The sequence below is a fragment of the Drosophila kikkawai genome, chromosome 2R (assembly GCF_030179895.1).
Source record: "Drosophila kikkawai strain 14028-0561.14 chromosome 2R, DkikHiC1v2, whole genome shotgun sequence".
NCBI lineage: Eukaryota > Metazoa > Arthropoda > Insecta > Diptera > Drosophilidae > Drosophila > Drosophila kikkawai.
Window position 1 is genome coordinate 15,007,930 of NC_091729.1, and position 19,875 is coordinate 15,027,804.

The 19,875-nt window shown below is 46.4% G+C and overlaps 1 protein-coding gene across 18 annotated transcripts in view; it reads right to left on the reverse strand.

The window, feature by feature from the left end:
• Nucleotides 1-19,875, reverse strand: part of Zasp52 (Z band alternatively spliced PDZ-motif protein 52) — a 58,514-nt gene that overhangs the window by 1,194 nt on the left and 37,445 nt on the right. The window contains exons 6-14 of one of the 18 annotated variants that reach the window (XM_070283893.1): nt 19,477-19,571; nt 17,455-17,830; nt 16,684-16,878; nt 13,638-13,746; nt 10,916-11,986; nt 10,284-10,434; nt 9,524-9,742; nt 1,273-1,402; nt 757-940 (exon numbers count right to left, since the gene is read on the reverse strand). In XM_070283893.1, the coding sequence (XP_070139994.1) occupies nt 904-940; nt 1,273-1,402; nt 9,524-9,742; nt 10,284-10,434; nt 10,916-11,986; nt 13,638-13,746; nt 16,684-16,878; nt 17,455-17,830; nt 19,477-19,571 (2,383 nt within the window). In that variant the 3' untranslated portion in view covers nt 757-903. Of the gene's footprint in view, nt 1-81; nt 941-1,272; nt 3,437-7,230; nt 7,433-9,523; nt 9,743-10,283; nt 10,435-10,915; nt 11,987-13,637; nt 13,747-16,683; nt 16,879-17,454; nt 17,831-18,476; nt 18,709-19,139; nt 19,230-19,476; nt 19,572-19,875 lie in introns of those variants that run through there. The other 17 variants (XM_017177773.3, XM_041776911.2, XM_017177777.3 and 14 more) reach the window with 17 other exon arrangements.

The window sequence follows — 19,875 nt, forward strand, 5'->3', positions numbered from 1 at the left end:
TAAAATTAAATTAGTCAAGAAAATAAAATGAAATATTAAAAAAAAACTCAACAAAGAAACAAAGGCAAGGCTGGTACTTACGAGGTAATCTCTTTATTGCACTGACAGCACACTGGCTTCTTACCCTCCTTGAGCAACTGACTTACTGCCCTCTCGTTCTCCTCCGACATGGTGGTCTGATCCTCGCTATGAGGTCCCAAAGCCTTCACAGACACACAATACGTGGGCGAACTATTCTGATTGCCATTCTGGCTCACACTTTGATTGTTAGGAGTGGGTGCAGCTGGCAGCTTGGGCTCTATGTAGGATCTCCTGTCAGCCGCATGATGACTGGCGCCAGTGCGTCTTAAATTATTCCTAAAGGCCACCGGTTCGGGTGCATCTATGGCCTTCCCACCGTCACAGAGATCAAGTATTTTACCCATGGGATGCTGCTGGGCAGGCAGTTCCATCTGCAGGGTTTGTTCCACTCGAGGAACCTGTGCCTGTGCCTTTTGATTGCCCAACTCGTGATCCTTTTGGGAATGCAAAGCCACCACAGGCTGCAGAGCCACAGGTTGTGTGGGATCTAGGTTCTTGAAATCATCGAGATCTAGGCGTTTCCTTACAATCATGGGACTCTTGGAGAGATTGGAGCTGCTGTTGCTGCGCAGGCTCTGGGCGCTGCCTGCATGGGAGAGCGGAGCACTAGGTCCTCCATTGTTAGCCAGTCGCGCCTCCAACATATTGTTGATGATCTTGCCTGCTTCGTGCATAAAGGCATTGGTTTTGTCACCCATATTGATCTTGCCCAGGGATTCGGCCAGCATGGAGGTGGCATCTGGCTCCTTCTGAGGCTCCAAGTCAGTTGCTTGAGGCTGGGGTCGTGGCAAGGTGGCATAGGTTTGCGGATTAGCATGCGGATTAGTGGCCTTGACAGCGGCAGGAGCTCCTGTGGGAACTGCAAACAAAACAGGCGGCATTGGGTTAGGTTTAAAATCATGCGAATTAGTGAGGATCTGGGTGAGATCAAGCTTTTCAGTAGGAAGCTGATCCCAAAAAGAACACTTAAAGTTAATTAAAATAAAAGATATAACAAAAAATGCCTTGGTTAATTGGTAAATATAAACAATAATTAACTTAAAGTAAGGATATCCCAAGGGATACCTCTTGGAACCCTTAAAAATCTCTTAAAGATTGTTTTTCAAGGGTTAAGAATCATTCCCAACAACAAATTAAACACAGAAATATCAAAAAACATCAAATATTGAACGCTGGGATGCTCTTGTTCACCTGATCTGCACGTTGCAGCTGTTGCATAGTGGGATACGCACACCGGGTCCGGCCGCCTTGTTCAGGATACCCCTGCCGCGCTTGGGCGCCGAGGTGGCACCGAAGACACCACCGCTCTTGCCACCGGCACCTGCAGAATCATCCACATTAGAGTTCAAGTTCAGATCGCTTAGATTTGGCGGAAAAGCAACGGGCGCAGCGGGCGGAGCAGCAGCTTTCACGGCATTGGCTATCACCGATTTCGGAGCAATTGGCGCTTTGTATGGAGGAGCCATAGCTCTAGCCGGAGCCGGAGCCGGAGCTGGAGCGGGCGCAGGGGCAGGAGCTGATCCTGGACCTGTGATGGAAGCGATGGATGGCCGCGAGGCCAGATTAGGCTGAGTGCTGCTGCCATTGGCGCTCCTGAAGGCCGATGTGGCCTGGTTATTAGTGGTAGTAGTAATAGCAGAAGCTTGGGTTAGACTTTGCGACGATCTCGCGACGGATGCTGATGCGACTGAAGCAGATGCTGATGAGGATGAGAGCGATGAGGAGGTGGCTTTCGTGCTGCTTGCATACGAGCTCTGTTGCACCGATGAAGTGGTGGCCTGGTAGCCGGAGAAGGCGGATCTCTGTTGCTGTTGCTGCTGCTGTTGTTGCTGGAGGATGAATCCCGGTGGAGGCGCCACTAGCTTGCTGGTGGCTGCTGGCGCTGCTCCATATCCGGGCACTGTAGACTCCACAGGAGCTGGCTTCAGCGGGAACTTGGAGTCAAAGGTGGGCGATCTAAGATTAGGGAAGCAGCCTTCACCCAGCGTGGAAGCCCGGGCACTGATGGCCTGCGACTGGCTGGTCAGGCTAGTGATCTCCTGCTCCAATCCAGAGAGACGCCTTGCCTGATTGGCCACAAAACCTGTCTTGCCGTAGGAAGAGCGACGCTCCGTGTCCGACTGGGTTTGAGACTGGGCTTGAGCCTGAGCCTGGCACACGGACTGAGTGCCAGTGCGTATCTCTATGGTCTTGGCACTCTGCGTGCGCTCAAACTCCTCGGTGACCTTGCGGCGTCTCTCGATCTGCATATTGCCCACCTGGCTGCGCGTCTGGCTCTGCAACTGCGACTGCGATTGCTGCTGCAGCTGGGAGGACTGCTCCCTCTGCTGGACACTCATATTGCCGATCCTCTGCTCTGTGATCCTCTCCGGCTGCTGGTTAAAGCTCTGGCTGGCCGACTGCGAGCTTTGCTCTGAGTGTGCCAAGAGCTGACCCTGGTAACTCTGACCGGTGGTTATTGATCCCGTTTGCAGACGCGGAGCTCCTGAAACAGACAGCAGATTCGATGTAGCCGGCTCTGGTTCCTTCATCCTGGGCGCACGAATGGCAGAGAGTGGGTTTGGTGGCGGTCCTGGTGCCGGAGAACGAGCTCTGTCCAGAAAAGGCGAGGCCGCCCCCTGGTCATAATCCCTGGCATGGGTGGCCGGGCACTCGTCAAAGCAGAGCTTCTCCTCCGTCTGGTAAAAAGGCACAATGGGCGCCGGTTTGTTGGTCAGCGAGGGCGTATACGGCCTGGTGGGCGTCTGGGCCTGGTCCGGGCGCACGAACTCGTCTAGCGGTTGGAAAGCCATCGTTACTGGACCCGATCGATCCTCGACAATAATGGGCACCGACAGCTGCGGTCGCGCAGGAGCCGGAGCTGGAGCCGTCGCAGCTGTCGGCGCAGCAACCTGGACTATGGCAATGGGTCTATGTACAGTGGAGGAATCGCTGGTCACTGGAGCCTTCGGGGCGTCCACAAATGCCAGTGGTACGTTCTCGCGCAGCTCCTGCGGCTCCGGGGTGCGAATGGGACTCTGGGTGGGCAGCACCGTCCAATTGCGCTGATATTTGGGGATGCTGTCCGCCTTGTGGAGGCCGGACTGTACGGCTTTGCCATGTTTGGTCAGGTGGCTTAGCGGGGAAGGCGGCGGGAACAGGACCTCCGAGTGCTCGAGCTCTTCGACGGTCTCCTCGATCAGCTCGTGGGCATCGAACTTGCTGCTCTGCTGGCTACTATATACAGCGATAGCTGGTGTGCGAAGGGGTGCAGGAGCAGGAGCTGGTGCGGGAGCAGGAGCTGGTGCAGGAGCTTGAGTTGGAGCCTGAGTTGGAGCCTGAGTAGGTGCATAAGCGGTCGAAGTGGCAGGTGGGACTGTGGAAGAGGAGTTAGAGCAAGCAGTCGCTTTGGAGCTGTAGGAGGAGGCGGTAGCGGAACTCTGAGATTGGGCGCTGGCCTGAAGGGTTTGGGTCTGGGCAAGCTGAGAGTATTGTTGTTGTTGTTGGGTGACTTGTTGGGAGACCTGTTGTTGTTGTTGGGTTCTTTGGGTGACTTGGGAGTGTTGCTGTTGTTGGGTTCTCTGGTTAACTTGGGACTGTTGTTGCTGCTGCTGATTCTGCTGGGTCAGTAGATGCTGCTCTTGCTGCTGCGACTTCTGGCTGATCTGCTGCATCTGCTGCTGCAGCTCCTGACTCTGGACGCACTGCTGCAGCTGTAGCAGCTTGGATTGCTGCAACTGCTGCTGGCTGAGCAGACTTTGCTGCTGGTTGGACAACTCTCGCTGAAGCTGGGTAAGCTGCTGGCCCTGCAGACCCGACAGCTCCTCCTCCTTCATGTGGAAGTACTCCAAACGCTTCTGGTTACGCTGCTGCGCCTTGCAGTACTTCTGGTACTCCAGATCCGTGTCCGCCTCCGCCAGGGAGGATATGATCGAAGCCCGTGGAGTGGCCGCCACACTGGCCGCATTGGACACCGTGTTCGAGTTGGAGTTGGAGGAGAGCGGCTCGCGGGATGGCTGGAATGCTTGCATGGCCGCGAAGGCAGATGATTTGCGGGGCTGTTCCTTTTGCGTGACATAGTACTCCACGGACTGCGGCGGCTCTGGCCGGATGCCCAGCTCTTCCTCATGATCCAAAACCTGAAATTCACGCTTCTTCAGTTCCTGCTGCTTCTGCTCCTCGTCCACGCGATGCATGGCATTCTCGGGATTCAGGGGAGTGTAACCACGCTCCGGGGCGGTGCATAGGGCATCGCCCATGGTCAGGTGCTCCTTGGGAGTGGGCAGGTCAATCAGGTGGATGGGAACGTCCTTGTCAAAGTGACCCTCGAACGGGCGGTCGGGAGCGGTGGTGAGGGCACTGACAAAAGGCGACTTGGGTCGGTAGTCTTCCCTAAGGTAGGGCTTCATGTCCATGGGCGGTGGCATGTAGGGCACGGTCTCCTCTGGGAGTGGAATGCCCTGATCGGCGGGCGGAGCAAACTTTAGCTCAAACTCCGGGGCTGTGATCATGGCTTGGGTGAGACGGGAGCCGCGGGGTGGGGACTCTCTCAAAGAAGCCGGCGGCGGCTCAACGGGAGCAGGTTCCGGTGGAGGAGGAGGGGGCTGTTGCTGAGCCGGAACAGGTGCCGGCACCTCTTGGGCTCGAGCAGCTTCAGCGGCCTCAGCCTCCGCTTCAAAGTCATCGCCACAGGGCCTGGGAAAGGGACACTCGACCAGGTGGAAGGGAACCTCCGGCGCTGTGGTCAGCACACGAATCATGGGATTAATCCACTCTTTGGGACTCGGGTTGGGTATCCTGGTTGGCGGTATTTGTCTCACGTGGGGAATCTCAAACTTGATCTCGGGCGTGGGCTGGAACATGCGTTCGCTCTCCAGGATCTGGGCACGATGCTCGATCACCAGACCCTCACGATCCTCCACGGATTCCAGGGCCTCGGGTATGGTCTCCAGCTCGCCGGGCAGTTGAGGTAAATCCCTGATCTCGGGCTCGTCGTTGAACACAACGCGACGGGTTGTTGGGGCGGTAGGAGCGGGAGTCTGGACGGGCGTGGTCACGGGGCTGGGTGTCACCTCCCTTACCATGTCGATCAGTTTGTAGGTGCTCAGCGGCACTGCTAGGGAGTCCACGCACTCCTGGGCACTGCGCCTGCCGGAGGCATACTCCTGCATCGAGTCCTGGGTGCTGTTATAGTCCACTTGGTAGTCAAACTCCGAGCCGGATTGCTCCTGATAGGCCTGAATCTGGGCGGCATACATTCGCTGGTATTCCTCTGAGGTCGTGGTCGTTGTGGTCGATGTGGAGGTATAGCTCTCCGAGCTGGATTCCTGCTCCGCCAGCTGGCGGGCTTGGGCGTTGGTTAGTTGAGGGGCAGAGTAACTCTGCCATTGGGGAGCTCCTCCTCCTGGAGCAGCTGCTGCTGCTTGAGCCACTTGAGGCTGCGGATCTAGTTGTCTACCGTTTGATCCTCCAGGTGGCAGAGGAGGTACTTGTTGTACGGGATTTGTCACCACCACATGCTGGGTTTCTGGGGGAGGTATGTATAGCGGGGCAGCGGTGGGCGCCTGGTGGCTATCATCCTGCGGTGGCGGCCACACAAAGCTAGAGCCACGGTGGGATTGCCGACTGGCAGCCATGGCCACCTCAATGTCCACTTCATAGCAGTCCTCCTCCTCGTATTCAGGCTGCAGTTCCTCTGGGCATTCTTTTTTTAAGGCCGCCAAAGGTCAAGGGTCAAACAGCAGGGTCAGGTGTGGGGGGCGGAGTGTACGTGTGTGTGTTTTTGGTGTTTTTTTGGGTTAGTTTTTTCGAGAGGGGCAAATATAAGAGCAGAAAGAAACAAAAGACAAGCGCTTGTTAGTCCTTGGCACTGAGAAAGCAGCAGAGGATCAGTGGTTGAGTGGATCAGCGGCGACACAGAAGCAGCAGATACGTAGACTTTTTAGAAACTATAAAGGCAACTGGTACTAAAAACTACTGGGCAAGAGAGGCAGCAAAAAACGAGAGCAACTCCTTTCTGTGTATGTTCAGTAGGTGGTGGTGGGTTTTAGGCAACTTAAAAAACTACAAAATACTGGCTAAAAGCAGGGATGCCCCAGGCCAACACCTGAGGCACACACACCCTCCCTTTCTTGGTGTAAGTAATGGTCCGAAGGGTGCTTGGAGTAGTTCGAGTGGTCAGATGGCATAAGCTGGTTAAGCAACTCAATCGAAGCAAGGCAATGACTGGATCGGAAAACTTTTACGTTCACCCAAGAGCAACCCAAACAGAAACCCTCCCCCACAATTTGTTGACAGACAAAAACAAACAACGGTATATCGCTGGCCCCGTGTATAAAAGAGGGAAAATATTAAATGCGATACAACAATAGTCGTCGTCGGAGGAGGAAACGTTTTATGCCCCTTGCCGAGGCAAATAAATTTTTTATTTCTTATTTTCAGAGCCATTTTCATGGCGAGCAACAATAAACACACGCGTACGTACAGAGGGTCTCCTCCTCCGCTAGGCACGCATATTTACTTCCATTTTTTATGGGAACACGTCTGCCTCGAAAAGGAGAGGGAGAGAACAGGACGAGCAGGACCAGCAGGACGAACCCCCCTTTTGGCTGTGCGCAAGCAAAATGGCGTCGACAGGTAGTCATTGGATTTTATTATGCATAATTCGGTATTGGCTGTAATTTTGCAGAAATTGAAAATGGCAGAAACACACGACCAAGAGCAGGGACCAAAGGGACCGAAAAAAAGCGAAAACGCAACGAAATTATTGCCACAAATATATTTTGTCATATCAAAAATGTTGTTGGCAGCAGCCACAGAAAAGTTTTCAGCCATAATAAGAGGCCACCCAAAAGTTCTGCTTTATGTTTATTATTTCTCTAGCTGTTTCTGAATATTTTTCGTATTATTTTGTATTTTTCTGTATTTTCTGTACTTTTCCCATTTATTGTTTTTAGACAAAAGGCATGCAAAGTTGTGCAAAGAAATTCTTAGAATAGCCGGGGGACACAGAGTTCGATTAGTAGCACTTAGAAAGATATAAAAGGTGAGGTGTTTCCACCTAAAAAGAGACTTTTTCAGAGCGCTTTAAGCGGAATGCAGTTAGGCAAGAAGCATTTTACACTATAAAGGATTTTATAGAATTCTTATAAACAGTATTTTCTTTCAAGATATAGTTTTTGCAATTTATTTTGCTTAAAATTCATAGGTTTCCACATTCAATTTTGATTTTATTTATAATATTTGTTGTATATTTCTTTTCCAGAACTTGGCCAAAACTTTGCACGCCTTTTTATGTGTGTGGGTGGTGTGTATGTTTCTTAAGGGGCATTTTGGCTTGGGGCTTTCTAATACGTGTATTGGTAACCGTAACCTAAAAGAAGCAGAAACCAAAACAAAGGTTATTCGTGGGATTATGGGAAAATGAGAGCCCAGCCTAGGACAATAGTGTGCCTGCCGCCCTATAAATCTCCGCCTGACGAATGCCAGAGTCAAGTGATGTATGGCCACCCGGCACGCTTCAATATGTGCAGGAGGGAGGAAAATACCGAGGCGGATGCTTGTTCTTGGTTGGATAATAATGGCTGGTAATTTATCTGCCCACGTTTACATTTCCCGCTGCCACAGCAAGCTTTCCCCTCGTGCGTGTCGGCATTCAAGCAAACATTTGTTTGCCAGCGCACATTCTTTGCCTTGTTTTTCTTTTTTTTGTTTTCGGGGTGGAGCAAATTGGAACTGGATTTGCCAAAAAGCTCATATATGCCGCAGAACCAGGAAACCGAAACCCCAAATGATTGCTGCGGCTGTGTGCGTGATTTTCGCTTTGATTAGGAGATTGATTCCTGGCGGAATGAAGATTTATTATATTGAGGAAACTCTCTGAGCTCTGAGCTCTGAACTCTGAACTCTCCACCCTTACTAATTGCATTTTTAATTGCTTAACGAAGGTGGCGTAGCTCGCGAAAATTGCCCCATAAATTTGGAGTGCAATTGTGGGGCGTCGCCATATTTGTTGTTAATTCACTTCCGTTATGACAGGCCAGCATCGTCGAGCACGGTAATTGATAAACAAACAAGCAACCAAACAGACAAATATCGAGGTGGAGGAGGAGCAGCACCAGCCAGGATATGTGTGCGTAGGACGAGGAAGAAAAAATACCAGAAATTACTGGTATTCCAGAGGCCCTGAAGTGTTCTCGTTAAAGCCGCAGGCACAGTGAGTGGGGAAATAAGATGAACAGGTGGGATTTATAACGATTTAAATATTAATGATATTCCAAAGCTTAAAAGACGCTCAAAATAATTTAATATTAATTTTTAAGAGGACTTATGACATATTCAAACCATTATAGTTCTTCTTTTTTACTATTTTTCAATTATGTAAAAAAAAATATTAAATTTTTCTTTATAATTCTTCATTTATTTCCTTTTTTTTTTTTTTTTTTTTTTTTTTTTTTTTTTTTTTTTATATAAGTTCAAATTTAATTATACGTTAATCAACCAAATCAATGATTATAAAACGTAGGGACTAACACTAACAACAAACATAACATGGAAACATAACAGTAAACGGTAAACAACAATTTATAATTTAACATTTATTTCCTAATATCCCTATTCCTTTCCCAGCTTTTTGACTTGTCCCGTCAATTTCTTTTTTTGACACACTGTCTGCGGCCTTCTTCGTTTTCCCTGACGGGATATTTGCGCTGCATTTAAAGCTATACTGTACTGGCAAACGAGCAAAGGAGCGGTGGCAACCGCAATTGCAACAACCAGAGCAGGAGCCAGAGCCATAGCTGGAGCCCCGGCAGAACCAGAGCCCGAGCTGAGGCAGCAGCGTCAACCAAATACATTTTATATCATTTATTTCTGTGTACATGAATGGGTCTCGTTTCGGTGGACTCGCAGCGCGTTACGTATACGCAGCGTATCGGTTTGGTTTGCTCTTTCATTTGGGTTTTGGGTTTTTCGGATCGGTTCGGTTTGGTTTGCATTTTCCCAGCGATTTCCCATTTGCATTCGCAGCCTTTCAGCAGCACACGGAAGTGGAAGATGGCAATCGCATTGGCATTGAAACCTCCTCCTCTCTGTCTCTCTCCTTTCGCCGGTTACAACGGCCATTGTCAGTTTTAATTTCCCGTCTGGGCCCATATAATAATGATAAACACATTTTAAAATGTTTCCACCTATTGATTGAGTTTGTCAACGAAATATTTCCATTATTAACGAGGGGATTTCTGTTTCTGTTTGGGGGGGCGAGATGTCTGCTAATGCAATGTGTGCCTTGCACCTGAATGAATTCCAATATATAATGTATATATATGGGTATATGAGGCCATGGAATGAGCTACAGCAGCTATATGATATATATTAAAGGCAAACAGCAGCTCTTTAAAGCAGCTTTCGCACTCAACAAGTGTAATTTTTAGCTAAGGAGCAATGCCAACTGCTAGCTCTTTACCTCGATAAACGCTATTATTGTTGTTGTAGGTGCTATAGTTGTTGTTGTTGTTGTTGAAGTTGTTGTTGTTGGTGTTGTAAGAGGTGATGTAGGGGGACTGACTCGGGGTGCTATAATTAGATCCCATGGGGTAAGAGTTCCTATACTGCTGCTTCTGCTGCTGAGTACTGTACTGCTGCTGCTGCTGTTGCTGCTGCTGCTGGTACCTTACATTACGACCTACATACACAGCATGAGAACATATAGTATATATATATAATGTAGGGTAGTGTCTAATAGTCTAGTGCTAAATGCTTTATGCAGCCACAGTTGCCAAATAGTTTTCATTTAGTTGCTCACGTGGGGGCGATCACAGGGGGCAGGGGCATGGGAGGTATAACGAGCGGAAAATTGTTTAGTAAATTTCGCCAAAAAGCATCTCGATAATTTCGATAATCTGAGGACTTGTATCTCTTTCTTGGTTAGTTTTTGGTGCTCGCTTTCGATAAGTCATGTGCAATTTATTTCGATCAATAAAAGTATATATATATATATAAAACAGAAATCCGGTTAATACTATACAACATATCATCGTCTGTCTATCACTCTCATCATCATTATCAGGGGGCAGGGGCTAACAACAGGGGGCTAGGGCTAAGGCTAAGGCTTAACTGGAGCCTCAATATACATGTATATATTTATATGGTACAAAAAAATCTCATTGGCTTAAGCGACTAGACCCATTCACCTTCTGACAGACAGCCGTTGTCATCAGCCTTACCTTGTTGGCCAGCATTGCTGCGAGGCAGGGTGGCATAGGGATTCTGGCCACCGGGAGCGGGACGCGGCGACTGCTGCTGCTGCTGCGGTGGGTACGACACCGGCGACTTGGGAGCGGCAGCTCCGAAGGGACGAGCATAGCCCTGGTTTACCTTTTGAAGAGAGAGGGCAAGTGTTTTATTATTATTATTATGTTTTTTTTTTTGAGAAATCAAAGACTGAAAGAGTCTTTTTTTATTCCGGTTCATGGCCAACACGGTACAACACTTAACACAAGTTGGTCAGTTAGTTTTTAAATTTTTTTTTGGGACTAATCAGAGCTGATCTGAGCGAGGTGCGGCGCGAGCTGAGCGGAGCACAGAGCTTGGTACTTACTTTTTGGGTTGAGAGTTGAGGTTTTTCTTTTGGGGATTGGGAACAGTGAGCGAAGGTAGGGTATTATATGTAATATTATTCTCACTTCTTGAAAAAAATTTCAAATTCATAATTTATAATTGAAGTTTAAGTTTCAATTTCTTTATGAAACCCCTCTAAATATAATTTCCCCTATTTATCTTCTATTTTTCCTACCCTCGCTCACTGTCCTTGACCTTAGCAGGTCAGGTGTGACAGGACAGGTGTTATGTGTTTTACCTTGTAGCCCGGAGCTGCTCCCTTTCCTGGCGCCTGGACGCTGCGTATGACATTACCGGTGAGCGTCACATACTCAAAAGGCTGATCACCACCGCCAGGAGCCGAGGGCGCTGGGTTCGTGTTGATTTGGCCATAAATAGAAGACGGCTCATCCGCCACGTTGGCCGACATAATGTCTGAAGTTGCTACTGTTGTTGCTGTTGCTGCTGCTGCTGAGCTATCTGTTGCAGTTAAGGGTGCTGCTACTGGGGCAGGTGTTGCTGCTGCTGCTACTGCTGTTGCTGTTGCTGTTACTGTTGCTTGGGGGCTTGCAACCTGATGTGGGTTAAATTTCAATTGATTAGCAAGTGTCGCCGTTAGCGCTGCCACAAGCGGCTGCTGTTGGTGCTGCTGTGACGCTGCAAATGGCTTGGCCGTGTTGTTGTTGTGTCTCAGTGTGGGCGGTGTGTTTGTTGTGTGTTGGTGGGTGTGCTGTTTGTTGGGTTGCTGCTGCTGATGCTGCAGCTTGTTGGAGTACTCCTTCAGCAGCTGGTTGTACGCGTTGTGGCCCTTGTTCTGCATATTCATATCGTTCTCGTTCTGCAACTGCTGCTGCTGTGTTGCCTGCAGCCTGTAATTCGTCACGGCATTCGCCGGAGGAGGCGGTGGCGGCGGCGATGGTGGCATTGTGTAATTATCGCCCTGTCCAGGAGCCACAGCAGCAGCGGTAGTCGGAGCAGCAACCACCTCCAGTGATGTGGAGGAGGCGGATGTCTGGCGGGAGTGCTGGGGCGAGCCAAAACGATCCAGGGACAGCGTAGAGCAGTAGCTTTGCTGGCTCTGGCCCACACCACTACCGCTCCCACTGCCGCCCACTCCCGAGGAGGAGGAGCCACTCGAAATGGACGACAGGCTGCTGTGCGTGCGCGTGTGCTGCTCCGGCTGCTGCTGCTGCTGCTGGAGCTGGGCGGAGGGCAGCTGTTGCTCCGGGGCAGGTGGCTGCTGCAGCAGCTCCTCCGCCTCGTACTGCAGCAGCTGGGTGGGCGAGGGCGGCGGTGGCAAAGGGAGCTCCTGACTGGTCTCGGGCTCAGGCTGAATGGGGTTAATGCGGACGCGGGTAAAGTCAGGCAGACAGGCAGGCAAAGGGGGGTTAAAACAAAGGCAGTTAATTAAAATGCAGGCGGAATGCAAGTGGCACGCAACCTACGGCTGATGAAGTAAGCCCCTGTGTGTATATAACCGAGTGTGCGTGTGTGTGTGTGTGTGTTGGGTGTGCTAAAAATGGCTAATAGGTCAAGGTCAATGGGCGGGCTAAAGAAACCCCCCCATTGAGTTAATGCACTCGCACTGGGTTATGCAACCTTTTCCCCAGAGAAAACTCTTGGGAACTCTCTACTTCAAAGATCACTGAAAATATGAGTCGTTTTTCACTTGATTCGCTGGTCGTTGTTAATTGTCGTTTAACTAATTTAAGTTTTCCCAGCTGGACACTGTCCTGTCCTGCTGTCCGCTCGCCTGCGGACACAGTCAACGGACACTTCGCGGACACGGACGAGATTTTGGGAACGAGAGATGCGCACTGGGCACAGGGCGCAACGAAACTGAGGCCACGGCGGCCAAAAAGCTGACAAACCGCTGCAGCTGTATGTTTTTTATAGACTTTAAAACGAAAACAAAAAAACCTAAAAAAAAGAAAATAGTAAGAACATTCGGCGGAATGAGTAAAAAGCAGCGCTTGGCATATATATTTAGCTTTCAGCAGCCATTGCACATTTTCGCGAAATGCGCTGGCCGCGGCAGAAACACTACAGAAAACTAGACAAAATAGTAAAATATACTATTATATATATTGTATATATATATCAAACACTATTTATACCCCTCACTGCAATCAATCTGGCCGTGTCGATCGGTTTGATTTGTAAAGACCCGTGCCAAGGGGGAAGCACTAGAGGTTCGACTTCGGTCCTCAATGAAACCCCAGTCCCATTGATCTATTGCTTAACCAATCAGCCGTAGATTAAACCAACAAAAACTTAAATAAATAAATAATAATTTCAAGCAATAAACATAAACAGTTTACACACACAAAAAACACAGACAGAAAATATAGAAACACAGGCAAAAAGGCATTACAAAAATAGGAAAATCTTTTACAAGAAATAATTTTAATAAAATATATAAATGTTATATAGGTTTTTAAAATTATCCACATATATCCCAGACAGATTTTCCTCTGTGCTGCTTAAAACTTTTCCATTTTCATTTGATCGCTTTGTGGCCAAAGAAAACCAAAAAAAAAAAAGGAAAACAGTAAACAAGAAGCGCTTCTTGATAAAAATTTGCCCGAGATGTTTGAACTTCTTTTGCGTTGGTAAAACTTTTTGCATTATATTGCATTTCTCTTCGACTCTCGCTCGTCTTGTTCCAAAGATGATTTTTAACATTTTAGCATATGTCGGAGGAGATGCTCTCGGTAGCTGCCGGGCAAAATGTGCTGAGTTTATGCAAACATTTTTGCTGGCAATATGATAAAATTGAATGTAGCCAGACGGCAAAGCAAAGCGTCAGCAGGTGAGAGAGCAGGGTTCAAGATGCTGGCAAGGGGAAACCCCCCGCCTTCGTTTTGTCTGTGTCTATATCCATACATATATCTGTGTTTTTGGTGAGTGTCTGACATTGTTTTAGCCACGGCCGGGAAACAGTTAACAGGAGTAGAGGTAGAAAAGCAATCTTCACTTACCGGTGCCGGGGCTGGGGTGGAGTTGCCATTGGAGTAGCCATTGGAGCCGCCGCCATAGCCGTGCGAGTTCAAGGCCGACGAGATGGTGTTGGCGCTCAGCTTGGTGTTGCTGTGGGTGAAAGAATACATGGGTACATAAATATAGAATATATATATAAATCTGATCAGTAATTGCCTGTCGCCAGTCGCCTAATTGCCCCCCTGAGGAGAGCCTTTAATTTGACATCGTTTTAAAATTGGCAAACAGAACGCACAGAAACCCCAACAAACAAATTCCAAATGCCAAATGAAAATTGCCAACTGTCACTGGCCGGATATTTTTGACAACACCCCCTCTCTAGGCGGTTTGTTCCTCACACATTACACCGATCTATATGGGAAAGTGCATTCCCAGTTCGTGGCTCACACACATACAGTATGTCAAGAAACAGTTTACACAACGAAAATAAACTTAATTTTTTGACTTTGCATGCAAAAATGGGCATTTTCTGTTTAATTTTATGATTGTTTTTTAATGCCATACTATTAATTGGAGTATGCCTAGTTATTAAGTCAAAAAACAAAATCAAAACATAAAAAGGAAAATTAAGAAGAAGACAAAAAGTTAGATTACACAATTTTAACACTGTCAAGAAACTCTTTACACAGATCGCTTTCGCATACTGTTTTAGTATTTTCCAAGAAGAAAATGGTACTTCCCCGCTATGTATGCCTAGTATGTAGCGTCATTTTGGCAGTCTCTTTCATTTGGTTGCGAAATAGGCCAACGTGAGCGTCAAAAAGGAGCTTATAAACATTTATAGAATGCCTGGCAAAAGATTAACGTTCGAGATCACCCAGCTGATTTTCTATAATCATCAATTGGGAAAATCTGCTGCGGAGCTTTCAGAAATGTTTTCCGTTTCCCGGAAAACCATCTACAATGTCATAAATCGAGCGGAAAACGAAGGAAGGCTAGAAACAACAAATGGAGGCGGCCGCAAAAAGAAGATTGGAGAACGAGCAGACCGGATAATGATGCGAAAGGTGTTTCAAAATCCTCAAATTTCGACGAGAACTCTTGCCCAGGAGCTTCTGGAAGAGTGTGACCTTGTTGTTTCGCACGAAACAGTCCGTCAAGCCATTCTGCGACACAAGTACTCCTCCAGGGTTGCTCGCAAGAAACCTTTGCTTTCAGCAATAAACGTTGAAAAACGTTTACAGTTCGCTGCAAACATGGTCAGCAAGCCGGCGGAATATTGGGATGACGTCATATTCTGCGACGAAACAAAGATAATGCTATACTACAACGATGGACCAACCAGAGTATGGCGCAAACCGTTAACAGCTCTTGATCAGCGCAACATAATTCCGACAGTAAAATTTGGCAAATTGTCGGTGATGGTTTGGGGATGCATAAGCAGCAAGGGAGTGGGAGAGCTTGCGTTTATTGAAAACACAATGAATGCTGAGCAATATCTCTCCATCCTCAAACAAAATTTGAGGCAAAGTGCGGAGAAATTGGGTTTGATTGTCGATAATAAGCCAGCATTTAAGTTTTATCAAGATAATGACCCCAAGCATAAGGAGCTCACTGTGCGCACATGGCTCCTTTATAATTGCCAAAAGGTCATCGACACTCCTCCTCAGAGCCCCGACCTTAACCCCATTGAGAATTTGTGGGCGTATCTGAAGAAGAAAGTGGCAAAAAGGCAGCCCAAAAACCGCCAAGCGCTCAAAACGGCAGTAATTGAAGAGTGGCAAAAGCTTCCGTTGGAATATGACCTACCAAAACTAGTCAGTTCCATGAAAAAACGTCTCCAGCTGGTAGTAAATGCTAAGGGGGGTCATACAAAGTATTAATATTAGAAAAAAATAGAAAAGGTTTCTTAATATTTAGATTTAAACTAAGAAAATAGTTTTTGTGTAAAGAGTTTCTTGACAGAAGAAAAAATGTGTAATCTCATATTTAAGTTTATTGTTATGTTTCTTTGAATGTTATGTTTTCGTTTTTTCCTTTAATTAATAAAGCAAACACATATGAATCGTTTTGCATTAAAAAATTGTTATAAAATTGAAAAGAAGGTGTTTAATTTTGCATGCAAAGTCAAAAAATTAAGTTTATTTTCGTTGTGTAAACTGTTTCTTGACATACTGTATGTTGCCAATTCATTTATTAAAAATTTGCGGCACAGCCGATGACACGTCAGCAGAGCAATCAGTGTCGCCTCTTTCATTTCAAAATATTTCGAGAGAAGAGTGGACAAACCAATGCAAAACAGCACAAAAGGCAAAAGGGATACAGTTGGACAGGGAGTTGGTTATTAAAGGGATACCCTAAAGATGGGGATTTAATTGTTAAAATTGAGTTTATAACATTTTTCAAAGAATATATAATCTACAAGATGAGTAACGCCATACATAAGGAGGTATTTTATTGTGCGATATAAAATCGTAAGGAATATACTTTCTTAAATTACGAAAAGGAAAAGCAAACCCCCTAAACTAAAGCTGGAAATAAATCAATTTTAATCGATTTTTTCTAAAAAAAATTCTACAAGAAAATCGATTAAAATCGATTAATAATAATTTTATGGATCATTTTATCTATAGATATTGGTTTTTAAATATCAAATTAAATATACAAATTTACATATAGTAAATATAGAACTTTTTCGATTAAATCGATTCTAAAAATGTTATCAATGTATCGCATAATCAAAAGAAAAAATCAATTAATCGTAATAGAATCGATTTTTATTTCCAGCTCTACCCTAAACCCATAGAACCCTCTCAAAGAGCATTACAAATTGGCGCTCTAGCACGTATGTAAATACCCGGTTTGAGCACGGACGATTTTTCGTCGCCATCATGTCAGACGCATATATGTATATATTTTCGGCATATAGCGAATGCTCTGAATTTATTTATATTTCATTTTCACGTGTGCCCTTCTTCCCTCACCCCACCCACCCCTTCGTTGACCAATTGGCCGTGCAAGCGACACCCAAAAAGAAAAAATAAGAAAATCATAGAAAACATGAGGAATTACTCTCCGATCACTTACGGCTTGATGGGTACGGGGACATAGCCCTCGGTGCCGGCGGGCGGATTGTTGATGGCCGCCTGTTTGGCATGGATGTCGCAATACAGCTTGTTGTTGAAGTTGTAGTAGCCCTGGTTCTTCAGCGAGGTGCCGCAGGTGGCGCACTTGAAGCACTCCACGTGCAGGTTCTTGTCCTTGATGCGGACGAAAACGCCACTGGAAAGGGTGAGGGGAGGAATGAAGTCATTAGAAAGGTTATAGGGATTAAAAGAGAACCATTCGAGAAGCTCTTCAGGGGTATGAAAAAGATTTTTCTTAGGTATTAATTATATTATTAAGAGTTTAATTTATTTCCTCTGAACAGCTTCCCGAATAAAACACTCAATCAATGATTGATTACTACTGATTTATAGTAGCTCTCTCAGTGCATTTTTGTGTACACACAGCGAAACAGTCCTCGAGCGTATCTCTGTTAGTGAATCCATGTCGGGAGGTAATGCGAGAAATATGTAAAAAGCTATAATGCATTATCGAATTAAGCCCCGATGGCGAGCCAATTAAATTGGCATACAAATTAATACAAATGATGGTTCCCATTGGTCTGGATCAGGAGCTGTATAAGCTGTGGCCCAGCTCAGGTGCTGCGGGAGGGAGTGCGTTGGTATGGCAGACAATTGACTTCGAAATAAAAGCGAATTAAAATGCAGCAGACACACGCGGTGTGGGGCAGGGAATGAATTATCATTGAACGGCGGGCTCACACACACACACACGCACACAACAAATCCTTACACAATGCCCACGCCGCACAACTGACAGGCCGGATGTCCGCTGGCGGAGAGCGGACGTGGCCGGCCATCCTGGCCGCTGGCCAAAGCTGCCGCCGCTGCCTCCATTTCGGCCTTGTACTCGGGACCCTGGAGGCCTGGACAGATGGGCAACACAATGATGCGCGGATCGGGCTGCTCCTGATCCTGTCTGGGCTGCTCCTCTTTATCCTTGGGGGCCACTGGCAGACTGGGCCTGTGCGGAGCTGCCGGCGCCAGCGTGTTCGATTGCAGCGGCACCCCAATCCGCTCATCCGGCTGATGGTGCAACGGAGTGCGTCGCTCGTTGCCGCCAATGGCATGGCTCTGTGTCCAGTAAAAGTTGGCGGGACTGTGTGGTTCTACATCGTCATCAGCATCATAATGATTATCAGTGGGTTGGAAGAACTCTGTCAGTTATTTTTGGTAAATTCATGAGTGGAAACCTGCCTAGAGTCTGCTCCTGGAAACTGAAACCTTCAAGCCACCCTCCCACTAATTGCTGGGAATTAGTTACTAATGAGGAAGCACTGCTGCTGCTGTTGCTGCTGTTCTTGCTGTTAGTCAATGTGCATACACAAATGCTGATTTACACTTATGACCGGGTATTCAATGGAGCTTGTAAATCGGTTTAGCTAAGAGATTGTTTAATATTTTTATAGAGGAACTACAATTTAAGGGGTTTATTGGTTTAAAAGTTCATTTAAAACTGATTCGTTAAAGCTTTTGATAAAGAAAAAAAAATAATTTAAAGAAATTCAAAGTAATTTAGGGAAAATTTTAGTTAATAGTCAATAAAAACCGTTCTCTGCTTTACCAATGGCATGAAAATCTACAAACAATTTATAATCTCAAGCAAATCATATCAGTTTATGCAGTTCCTTTGATCTTTAAACATAAAAACAAACCCTTAATTAACTATTTCCAATTAAGAAACCTTTTGACAAGACCATTGAATACCCCAGATTATTTTACAGGTTTGTTAATTCCAATCTTTACGACACTTACGTAATGAGGCGCTCGCATTCGGTGCAAATGTTCTGGCCAGTTGGAAGTCCGCCGGTGCTCGGGGGCTTGGGGGTGTTCACGGGGGCGCTGACATGGCGAGTGGCGCTCGATTGTTGCTGGTGTTGGTGTTGCTGGTGATAGTGTTGTTGATTGTATTGCTGTTGCTGTTGTTGTTGTTGTGGTGGTGCCTGATATTGTTGTTGTGGTGCATCATGCTCATAGTTGCCGAATGCTGTGCATGTGTAGTATAGTTTTGTGATGTGGCACGCAGTGTTTTATGAAAAATAGTTTAAATACAAACAGGAGTTAGACAGAAAGATAGACAGAAATGATTGTGTCTTTAGGGTAAACTTTAGCAGTCAATGAGGGATAGAAATGACACTCTAACAAAGCTTATTTTGAAGGTAAAACATTTCTAAAAATACCTCCAGAACAAATCTAATAAAAATTATACAAATATAAACAACTGAAAACTATTACTACTAAGATGTGTATATATGACCCCCTTCTGACCATCTACTATCAAACTTTCTAGCTCTATAAACCTCTTCACATGACTCAAAATAATACTTTAATATCTACGACTCTCTATGGTCCGTGCAGGTGACTTTGAAATTGTTTTGGTTAATAATATATATATATATAGATATTTTTATAGACATGACTGGGTGGTAGGTAGACTTTCGACTGTGTGTGGCGACTAGAACTTTGTCTTCACATAGAGAAAACGAAAGTCCATCTCCTTTTGCTGGTCTAATGGGGTTAAACGACATATAAAGAAACAAAAACAATTTAGTAACACATTACACAGCGTAAATTTCAAGGTCCCTGCTGGGCATTTTTAAAAATAAAGATTGGCTAAAACTTGGCAGACTGCCCATATAGCTACCCTCCTCTCCCCTCCTGTTCTAATCGCCCAGGCCATCGCTCACAAACGGATTGACACCGCCGTTCAGGAGGAGCAGCAGGCGGGCCAGCTCATAGTTGGCTTCGTATTTACCTGGAGTGGACTGGCCGGTCTCCTCTTCGCGCAGGAACTTCAGGACCTCGGAGCGATCGCCCTGGTATTCCTTCTCGTTCTTCTTGAAGTTGACGCTGGAAGAGGAAAGATAAATTATATTTTAGAATTGTTTATATGCTCCTTATTATCTGCTATTACATTTTATTTAATCTAAAAGAGCTAAAGCTCTATAATTGCCTTCCCACAACCTCTGAAAATTGAACTTCATTCCCTTTAAGTCCCAGAATTCTTAAATAATGCCGGATAACCAAGACCCCCTTTTGATTTAAAGTAAATTCCCACAATTTGGCTGAAAATCTTAGGGACTCCACAAAAGTAAATGAAGCTGGGGGCTCTAGCTTGGTTTGTAGCACACTTTTGCGCGCAGAACACTCGCTG